The sequence below is a fragment of the Brassica napus genome, chromosome C2 (assembly GCF_020379485.1).
Source record: "Brassica napus cultivar Da-Ae chromosome C2, Da-Ae, whole genome shotgun sequence".
Classification (NCBI taxonomy): Eukaryota; Viridiplantae; Streptophyta; class Magnoliopsida; order Brassicales; family Brassicaceae; genus Brassica; species Brassica napus.
The window spans coordinates 54,163,651-54,174,622 of NC_063445.1; the positions used below are offsets into that span (position 1 = coordinate 54,163,651).

The window sequence follows — 10,972 nt, forward strand, 5'->3', positions numbered from 1 at the left end:
TTTTCAACTATTATAATATAATTATTTTGTATATACTATAACTATAATATAATTATTTTGTATATACTATTAAATTATAGTTATATGATTAAATAATTATTTTTTGTATATAGTACAACCATATCAATTATATAATGTAATTATTTTATATATATATTTATTTATATAATTATTATATAATTTTTTTTTGTATATAGTACGACCATATCAACTATATAATATAATTATTTTACATATATTTATATAACTATTATATAATTATTATTTTTATATATAGTACGACCATATCAACTATGTAATATAATTATTTTGTGTATATTTATAAAAGTATATAATTATATAATTTAGTTTATATCCGTTCGGTTTATGTGGACATTGTAAACACATTCTATCTAAGTTTAATATACAAAAATAATCATGATAAAGAATCATTGATGCAACTAACGATTATAAATGTTTAAGAAGATCGGTTTATAACAATAGCAATACTTGTAATTATTCTAGTGAAAAGAGGGCATTTAATAGCTCTTGTGATGACACGTAGGAAATATCATTTTGGTTAATAACACAGTGTGATGACACGTAGGAAATGTCATTTTGGTTAATAACACACAGATAAAGTTAGTTCGTAAGAATGTTCATCTTTTCAATAAAAAAGAGATGTTAATTATTGGTTTAAAAAATTTAATTGACGAGTAGCCGGTTGAAATCTTGATCTAGAGATTAAACCGGAAGTCAACTTCAAACTCACAAGTCCTTTCTAAGATTTGAGTTTGAATTTATACACGAGTGAGATTATATAAACTCATGTTTTCTTTCAACTTCAAAATAAATGAAGAATTTATACACTGATAGATAAAACTAACTATACAAAACATTTCAATGTATACTTTTCAAATCAGTTCGCAAGAGGATCAAAGGAGAAGAGCCTTCTTTGCTCATCAGTAGGATTCCTCAGCAACCTACAGAATATCAAAGAGGCTGCAACTACTGACAAAAGAGACAGAACCGCAAGAAACCCGAAATGAGAAGCGTCATTAGCCGCAATGGCTACTCCCAGCATCAGTGACTCAGCTAGGCTAGCGACTGATATCTCAGTTGCACCGATGAGGTTAGCTTTGGACGACGGGATACCCGTTTGAAGAATCTGAGCTCCCACTACGCCGTAAGACATGTGGCCTAGCCTTGATAGTACCTGAGAAGTTGTTACCCCTTTTGTGTCAAAACCAAAACTGCAAAGAGAGGAAAGTGTTAAAGAGATAACGTACGATCATGGACAAGAAGAAGAAGAGTGGGCTCTTTTGGGACAGAGAAGAGCTCCAATACACAGCAACAGCAACACCAAGAAGTGAAGCTTGGAAAAACAATCCTACTGCACCTGCCTGGATCATTTTTCAAAACGCAAAAACATTAGCCAGCTTGAAACGCTAACACATTCTTAAGAGACTTTATACCTTTAGAATGCCAAATCTTTTGACCAAGTTTGCTGATAAGAAAGTTGCAGCGACTCCCATCACAGCACATAGTCCACTAAAACCCCCGATAACCGATGGATTCACACCTGTTGAAAATAAAGTTTAGTGATGATTTTGGTTTACTTGGGTATCACGGTTTAGAGAAGCATACATCGTTGTGTTAGAAATGCAGTCATCAAACTGCCTGGAGTGAGGACGATGTTGAAGCAGAGAAGGACATATGCGAGGCTAGCGGGAAGAACCGGCTGTTGAATGTATTCTTTCCATCCAAGCTTGATAGCTTCCATGCCCAAATCAACTGATGAACAAAGCAGAATGGTTCATATAATATGCTTATCCAAGTATTATATAGTAAAAGATTTCTTACATATACTGTCGGTTTCAGAACGAGGTCCTTCGGAAGCACAGCTGCTCTGGGAGCATTTAGGTCGGTCCAGAACTCCAGAGGAGAACTTGTTGGTCAGCCATATGAGAGCGGTCTGAAAAAAAAAAAAACACATTTCGTCTATTAGAAACACATTCTGTTTCCTTTATTAAGCTTCATAGACCATATAGGGCGTTTCTACTTACCATGGTAGGCAAAGAACCAATCATTAGTGTGGCAGCAAACTTCAAGCAGGTCACAGGGTCATATTTGGATAGGAGGACGCCAAATAACATAGTCCCAGCGATCTGTTTAAAGGTTACAATCTTGTCATTTGATGAACTGATAGTGTTTAAAGAGCATAAACACACATAAGGCCGGAGATAGAGTTAGTATACCTCGCAAAGCAGATCAATCCTGTTGAGGACAGCATTTGCTTGTGCAAGAGCAATTGGTCTGTTTATTCCAGCCAACTACCAAAATGACAAAATTAGTTATGTCAGTCAGTCTTCTTCCGACCATAATCAGGGCCGGTTCTGGACATAGGCCAGTGAAGCATTGACCTATAGCCCCCAAAAACTTAACCCAAATTTTTTTAAAAAAAAAGATTTATAAAACTTTTACTAAGTCGTCTATAAACCCCCAAATCTCGGGACCGGCCCTAACGAAAAATATAGGTATTAAATTGTGGCATGACAAAGAAAAAGCATACCAATACAACCCAATCACGTTCTATGGCGACTCCAGAAGCTATCCCACAAAGTGTGTCAATGGCCCCAGCGAATATCAGTGCAAAAAACCAAGGCTGCAGAAGAATCGATGACCCCAGCGTGGAAGGAACCGTGTAAGCGTGAATTATCATTCCTGCAGACAGCACTTGAGCAGCTGCCTGAAAAGTAGATACAAGAGATGTTTTATGACAGTAGTTAACTAACAAGTTCATGTCTGATCCTTGAAAGGGTTTTACCTGAACGACATTCAAGGAGATGTATGTAGGAACTCTCGGACTATGATCCATAAACTTCCCAACGACCGGACCGCAGATGATTATCGCCAGTTTGGTGACAAACCCCATGACTGCCACAGGTAGTAAGCTAGGATGGAGCATTGCAATGGCGGACGGCCAAGCGAAATTCCAAAGTTGTTCAACCAAGTTCCCCACCAAACAACTAGCGTATAAGACTGACGAGTCAAATAAAAACCAATGTTTAAAAAATCGCTAGGCGGTAATTAGAAGTTTTATAGGAGATTCGGGTGTCTAGGCGGATTTTTTAAAACGCCTAGACCGATTTTTAAAACACTCAAGTAAAACATCTAATGAAGTTAATGAGAGAGAGATCTAACCATATAACCCTTCAGGGTGAGCAGGGGTGGCTGCGAGTGCAGTCTGCTCTTCCTCAGACAAGACCTAAGAAAACAAAAAGATTGATTTGGTTAAAGCAATAACTGTATAAAAAGGTTGGATCTTTATCAAAGGGGATGTGAGTGTAACATTACGGGGAGTGCTGTTAAAACGGTGTCCACGTAAGTGCACTCGGTGAGTAAGCTCAGAGACTCGGTTACAGCTATGTTTGTATTATCAAGATGAACAATTGGGATTGGATGATCCTCTGGTGGTGATGGCAAGTCCTCGTCATCACTGGTAGTGACAAACTCGTGACACACGTCTGTGTTTGTAATCGAACATCTTGAAGTTAAGCTGTTTAGCCTATCATTCAGAGTAAAGGAATGTTTTTTTTGCAATGAGTAGCAGTTACCATTCATCTCAAAATGCAATAGACATTGTAATGAAACTAATAAAGAGACAGAAACCTAGTTTGAATGTCTGTCTGAACTGAAACTTGGTAATGCAAACCTATCATGAATAAGGCAAATTCTTGCAAAGTAGCAATTTGCACTCATCTCAAAAACGCAATAGACACTGTATGAAACACATGGTGATTCTCACCGGTCTGAATCAGCAATCAAACTAACAAAGAGACAGAAACCTAGTTTAAATGTCTGTCTGAACTGAAACTTGGTAATGCAAACCTATCATGAGTAAGACAAATTTTTGCAAAGTAGCAATTTGCAATCATCTCAAAAACGCAATAGACACTGTATGAAACACATGGTGATTCTCACCAGTCTGAAACAGTAATCAAACTAACAAAGAGACAAAACCTAGTTTGAATGTCTGTCTGAAAAATTTGAATGTCTGTCTGAAAATAGGTAACGCAAACTCTTGCAAAAGTAGCAATTTGCATTCATCTCAAAAACGCAATAGACACTGTATGAAACACATGGAGATTCTCACGGGTCTGAATCAGCAGTCAAACTACCAAAGAGACGAAACCTAGTTCGAATGTATGTCTGAAACTTGGTAATGAGTTCGAATGTATGTCTGATACTTGGTAATAATAAAGAGTCAAAACGCAAACCTGCGATAAGAAGATGAAGCTGACGAGGTGAGACTTAACCATCTGCAAGAAGGGAAGCGATTGCGAAGTCCAGACAAACCCGCCGGCGACAAAAAGCGGGTTCTCTGGACCGGACAGTGAAACAGGAGTTCGAAAGAGGGAGATTGTCTGAGCAGAGCCATGGAAACAACCATTTTAGAAACCAATTCTCCTCTGCAGTCGTAGTTAGTTTTCTCTTCGGCTTCTAGAAGCTCATGCAGCCTCCGAGAACAAAAAGAAAAATCAAATGAATTCGAATCGTCTCTGGATTAATTTTTTTCCCCTTAGTGCTTCATCGCCACTAGATTGTTTTCAACCTCAGGGAGAGGGAAAAAAAAATCCAGAGAGAATCTTTTGGTTATGAGAATCAGAAAGAATAAAAAAAAAAAAAACCTTATCTATGACTATGGTGGTTCATCACCGTAACACGGAAGAGCTCTCAAGTGGGCAAAAAGGAGAGAGAGGGTTTGTGTAAGGGAGATTAAGCCACGTAGATTTATATTTCACCAATTATATCTAGCCACGTTGGCTTACTAAATCGTCCATTGTTTTATTTGTGGCCCATTTTTGTTCCTAAAAGCCCATTGAAAACATACGCCGGTGAACGTTCTAGCCCAACTCATTTATAAAAACGATTTGATTGAATTAAAAGCCCAAAACCATTAAGCAAAAGATAATGTTTAGTGGAAAGATAAGAATGAAACCGTTTTTTTTTTTTTTGGAAATAAAGTCAGGATTAAATTTCTATGTTTTCCAACTTGTCTATTAAGAAAGTCAAACCAGGTAATTTTTTGTTTCCTTTTGTTTTCTAGAGAAAGGCCAGCTAATTTTTTTCTTTTTTTTTCTTATGTTCTTCTTTTTTTTCTTATGTTCCAAATTTGGATTTGAAATGTAATTTTAATAGAGTAGATTCATGCATCCCATAATCCTATATAAAGTAAAATTTTAAAGAAAATCATTTCCAAAAATGTAAAATATATTTCAGTTTTGATTGTTCCAGTTGAAAAGTTTATATATATTTTTTTTTTTGCTTATATGTTAGAATCATACAAATGGAGAGAAAGAAAACTTCCAATGTCTTCATTTATCATTTTAATTTTAATATTATGAACACATATATTAATATAAATATTTGTTAATGATTAAAATTGTAAGAAAATATAATATATCATATATTAAAATGTTACGGATTCTAATTTATTTTAAAATACACAATTTCATCACCTATCACATACATTTAAAGACAATTAAAATTTATTTTAAACCAGCTAATTTAAATTTTCATGAATCAGCTTGAGTTTATAAAATTGACAAAACATATAAAGAAATTGTCTTCTTATTATAAATATATCATTTGGCTTATAACTAAAATGTTATTTTATATATTTTGAATATTCATATAGATTTTTTTGGTGGGCAATATTGAAACAACTATAACATACTTTAATGGCCATTTAACGTCTTTAAATTTTACCTGTTATTAGACATTATTATATAAATATTGAATATTTACATTTATATATTTTTAGTGCACAACGATAATGATACTGAAATAACTATAACATAGTTTTTTTTTTAAAGGGTTAAATCCGGGTCTATTAAAGACACAGACCTAACCCCGGGTGGAGGTAAAACTCACGGATAAATCATCTCTTGGACATTCAAATGAACCGAAAGCAATAGCTCATATCCGTGTGGTCAGCGGGATTCGAACCAAGGTTCACCATCTTGGATTTATTCCTTCGAGCGCCAGTGAACTACCACCCTAACATAGTTTAACGGTCATTTACTTATCTTTACATATTTTACAGTTAATTAAGACGTTGCTGTATAGATTTTGAATATCTGTATAGTTTTTTTTTGGCGTGCAACTGTATCGAAACAACTATGAAATATATGTTTGTATCTAATGCAAAGTTTAATTCATGCATAATGCATACTTCCAAAGAAAAATAAGTCATAGACACTGATATTCCCATTCATCATCAACTGGAATGCATAAGAGAAACACAAGTTCTACATATAATCTAATACATTTATTTTCTAATCACCCCTACTTCCCCAAGATAAAACAAATATATTGTTTTACATGTCATTAAACTTTTTATTGAATATATCAATGATCTTTAGCATATCATTTTGAATCTACTCACCCACACCATTCATTCCAACACCGAGAAACAAAGCATGTTAACGTTAAAATCCCAATACATACTAATCACCATGCCAGCCACAAGACTCCTCCTCTTCACAAATTCTTCGATCCAGGTTTCACTCGTAGCAAAATTATCTTCATGAATGTCCTTCCAGAATGAAAGAGTGTGGACTGTGTTTGTATCGAGATCATTCACCTTTACATCGAAATGACCAATAATACTCATATGTGCTAAATACATGACATCTGGTATGTGTCTCAGTATAGTAGCCTCGATATACAACATTGGAAGTTGGAGTTTGCCTCCGTACCATACTTCATGGGGCGATAGGGTTTTGGTGATATCCCAAGGATAAGGAGTTATGGGACGGATATCGATTTCTTGAGGAAGTAGTTGATCATTGTTGGCGTTTTCTTCTTGGTGTTTTGTTCGAAAGAAGGTGTAGAACATTGTTTTGATCATCTTTGAAGTAGCTACAAGAGAACTATAAGTTTTTGTTGTTTTTTGTGGTTTTGTGGTGATAAAGTTGGTTGATAATATAGGTAGTAAGATTGGTTTGATAAGGCTTAGGGTATCTAAGAGTGGTTATTAGAAGAAGCTGATGTGGTCTTTTAGAGTTGTGAGAGTCCAAATGCATATATTGATTTACATGATTTCTGGTTTGGTTATCTTAAACACTTGGTGGATAGTCTTGAATAAGATGGGCCTTGTGGGCTTTCGTTTATGGTTTTATTAGAGAAAGGAAACCCATAAGTATGCAACAAACCTTATGTTTATGGTTATCCAAAGAGATCATTAAAAAACAGTTGCAAAAACATTTTCTTAATGTTAAAAAAAAAACATTTTCTTATCTCTCTCACTCACGTACATTTCTCCTTCTTTACTCAAATCATTGTCAGACCTTAACAAGTCCCTTGGTTGGCCAACGGTTTGGTTCTTAATAACCGGGACACCAATCCATTTGTGAGCCCCATGAACCAAGAGCCTTTTTAATTGATAACAACTCTATTATGATAACAATCCGAACGAAGAAAAGAAACAATCACGCCTTTATAGCGTCAGCTCTAGGTCTCCATAGCCCTAGCCTGTATTTGTGGCTATATTTTAGTATCAGTTTTCTCTGCAAAACCAGAATTCAAAACATGTGATAGTGACTGGAAGTATGAACAAGCAAACATGTAAGCATTTTGTTTTGGGTGATAATAATGATACTCCCCACTAGCAAGCTAAACCCAAGTTCCAGGACTAGGATAGAACTATAGGTACATCTACATCAATCTCTTTGTGCTTGAAAAGTTCAAGAACTCAAACTTTTCTCTCCTCTTCTCCTTGATTTGTATAGTTACCACATGAAATTATGTAATGGAACAAACTCAAGGTTCTAACATATATATTATTAATCCCCTGAAATCTGGGACCCTAAGTGTCCTACTTTTCTACAACAACAATACAAAAAATGCGATCGCAATCTGTGTAAACCATACAGTACTAGAAGAGAGACGTGATAAAACTTACATGTTTAGCGTACGAGCCACAAGCAGTTTCAAAAGATCACCTATCGCGGTTTCAAGTTTTGGAATGTGAGTCTCAACTCCTCTTCCAATTCCACTCAAGAACTCAGGAACCTTCACTGCATATGTCAGAAAAGATCAATCAAAAACTTAAAGTTTCAGCCTTTTTAGCCAAATTGGATTAAAATATTCACTTAAAATCATAAACATTCAGCCTTTTTAGCCAAATTTGATACGAAATTCACATATGGTCTAACTAGTAACCATCACCTGAACATTGGGAACATATTAGGAAAAGAACGAACATGAATGAAATTATATGACTGAAGAAGACGGTAATTTCTTATCATATATAGTGAACAAATTTATTTTATATTTTTCTAAAATAAAAAATATGAGTAGTAACGAAAAGGAAAAACTATTTCTTATGAATGGTAAAATTTCTTTCGAATGTTAAAGAATGCATAGTTCATCTTCGTACCATTCATAACCTGAAAATCACAATGTATATGTTAGAGAAGAATTGCATACCCCATCAAGACCCATCAAATACAGAGCTCGACTCAATATCAACCAACAACTCGGCCTAGGACAATTCGGCCCAGCCAATTAGGCCAATGTCGAGTTGGAGGGTTTTACGAGGGCAAGAGAAAGGGGATCTTGAAATCTTAATTTGCGGAACCTATGAAAATGGACAAGTTATACATCTAATTTACTCAATAATGTCATATTGGCTTATAATGATTTTAGTTTACAACGATCATAAATAATTGAAAAAAATTTCCAGTAAAAATCATAGCTACTTTAATAATAAAATTTTGATTAAATATTATAAAAACTGTAATTAAAATATAATTAGAAAGAAACAACAATTAACTAGATATTTAATAGCTTGTATATATTTTAAAATTCTAACTTCAATTTATTTTTAAAGTAGAAAGCAGAAAGTTAAAAAATTAGTCTATTCCACATTTAAAACCATGACTTAGAAAAATGTTTTTACAAATATATATGTTTTGCAGAAGAAAAATGTTTAAAAGAAGAGAAAATAAGGTTAGAAGAAAAAACATAAAAATTAAAAAGAATTCTATTAAAAACTTTATCTATAAAATAATCACTTGAGATATATAGCAAAGAAAACAAATAAAAACGGAATGTGTCTCAAGTCGAGAGGAAAAAGAATGTCTCAAATCAATGTAAACATACAAAACATGAAAATTCAGCCCCATAATCTTACATATACAACTTGTTAAATTTATACCCAAATGTATGATATCAAGATATGATTTAACACATGTTTATATTAAGTAGAATCATCAATATACTTATTTTCATTGGTTTCATATGCTTAGAAACATCAATTGTATGTATACAACTATCATTTTCCTTACATCGAAGCAAATACATGAAAGAGTTCAATTCAAAAGTAAAAAATATGTTTAGTCAATCAAAGAAAACACAAACAAACATAATCTATAATCTATAATCTAGAAACTAAAGACATGAAAAGAGTTTCATGAGATGAAAGCAAAAGAAGAATCCATAAATAATCATCTCATCAGACTGATGAGATGGGTTGGAAACGCGCCTTCAAACCGATGAGTTTGGCTTTGGTGCACATCTTGTACATGAGACTTGACAGTTCCAACAAGGTTGGATCCAACGCGCTCAAGTGAGATGATGGATATCACCGCCTTTTATACGCTTCCACGATCCTTCTACCGAAACAAACCTATACTGTCTCGATTTACCAAAGAAAAAAGGGTGTTGTCGACAACGCATGAACTGAGATGCATGTCAATTTTACAGATGTCATCTCTAGCAGTTCCCAAAAAGTGAAATCATAGTGGCTAATCAATTCATTAAAATTCTAAACCAAGAATTAACATTATTATAGACATACAATAAGAACAATAAATTTAACAAATTCAAAGTGCATAATCTATGTATGCACGCATAGATAAAAATCCTATTAATTATATTTATCCAAACAAAACACTGATAAAGAAGATTATTATTATTTATGAGGTTTCTATTCATATGTTGTTATAGAATAAAATGTGCTCTTATATAATAGTGATTTGCAAAATAGAACAAAACTAAATAAACATTAGAATACTTTTTAGGTGTATCTAAACTATACTAAAAGTAGAATACTAAGCCTTCTTAGCGTGTCTACGTATGCAAATTAATTGCAGCTAATCAAATTGTTTTAAGATGCCATATCAGCTTTGACACACCGTAACCTAAAGTCTTCCTCTTTCGTGGCCTTTCCGATTACTTCATCCAGCTTCGCCGTTCAGAGTTTCTGTTAAAACAAATGCATCCCTTCTCGACTTCCCTCTATCATTCATATAAAGAGGGATGCAGAGTGAACGCAATCCATTCACATTCTTTGTCAAAAGCAGGCTTCATTCTTTTGCGTCTTTCTTCCTCAGATCCGTCTCAAGGTTTTCCCTGAATCGAGTGTGTAGAAGCAGCCATGGACGGTGGAGCCGAATGATCTCAGCAGCCTCACCTTATCCTAGCTCACAAGCTATTCCTACTCACTCATCCCGATGTTCAAGACATGGAAAAAGTCCTGCTCAAGTCTGACGTCTTGGATTCCATCAAATCCGATGGTAAAGTATCTTCCTTTTTTCTAACCGATTCCCATAGGGTTTAACAATTTCTCGACATTTTTATTGGGTTTTCTGTTCATGATGTTGGGTTGGTGTTCTTTGTAGGTATGGCTGGAGAATGTTGTTCTGTATTTTCGTATTAGTGTCTATTGATTTATACTGATAGAGGGTGTAGTGTTGGGTCCCTCCTAGATGGAGAGGACCAATTGGGATGAACTTAAGAAATAATAATGTTCCCCCTTTGTCACTAGACACATAATAATAGAGTTTTGACAAAAAGAAGAGAGAGAAAAAGGAGAAAAAGAGAGAGAAGGAGAAAACTCGTAAGGTGTTTTCAAGACTGGATTTGGAGGGTCAAACGGATCCTGATCGGGCTGATATTTTGTGGGAAGCTTCTTCAGTCAGTG

General features: G+C 34.5%; 2 protein-coding genes across 2 annotated transcripts; both read right to left on the bottom strand.

Annotated features, from left to right (window-relative positions):
- Positions 1 to 795: 795 nt before the first annotated feature.
- LOC106449282 (solute carrier family 40 member 3, chloroplastic) lies at positions 796 to 4,726 on the bottom strand. Its single transcript, XM_013891061.3, has 12 exons — positions 4,260 to 4,726; positions 3,337 to 3,547; positions 3,184 to 3,247; positions 2,807 to 3,021; positions 2,552 to 2,728; positions 2,238 to 2,312; positions 2,046 to 2,147; positions 1,843 to 1,954; positions 1,627 to 1,773; positions 1,455 to 1,561; positions 1,269 to 1,382; positions 796 to 1,195 (listed from the first exon to the last, which is right to left on the bottom strand). The coding sequence occupies exons 1-12, from the start codon at positions 4,430 to 4,432 to the stop codon at positions 899 to 901; spliced, it is 1,794 nt and encodes a 597-aa protein (XP_013746515.1). The 5' UTR covers positions 4,433 to 4,726; the 3' UTR covers positions 796 to 898.
- Positions 4,727 to 4,948: 222 nt separating this feature from the next.
- Positions 4,949 to 10,381, bottom strand: LOC106382191 (B3 domain-containing protein At5g26805). Its single transcript, XM_048748027.1, has one exon. The coding sequence runs from the start codon at positions 6,893 to 6,895 to the stop codon at positions 6,440 to 6,442; it is 456 nt and encodes a 151-aa protein (XP_048603984.1). The 5' UTR covers positions 6,896 to 10,381; the 3' UTR covers positions 4,949 to 6,439.
- Between the last annotated feature and the right edge of the window lie 591 nt (positions 10,382 to 10,972).

Excerpts from the sequence above, each read along its gene's own strand:
- LOC106449282 (XM_013891061.3), bottom strand. The coding sequence starts at position 4,432 with ATGGTTGTTTCCATGGCTCTGCTCAGACAATCTCCCTCTTTCGAACTC. Across the intron at positions 1,383-1,454 it reads AAAGATTTGGCATTCTAAAG|GCAGGTGCAGTAGGATTGTT; the intron begins GTATAAAGTCTC and ends AAAATGATCCAG. Across the intron at positions 1,196-1,268 it reads TCTTCTTCTTGTCCATGATC|GTACTATCAAGGCTAGGCCA; the intron begins GTACGTTATCTC and ends ACAACTTCTCAG.
- LOC106382191 (XM_048748027.1), bottom strand. The coding sequence starts at position 6,895 with ATGATCAAAACAATGTTCTACACCTTCTTTCGAACAAAACACCAAGAA.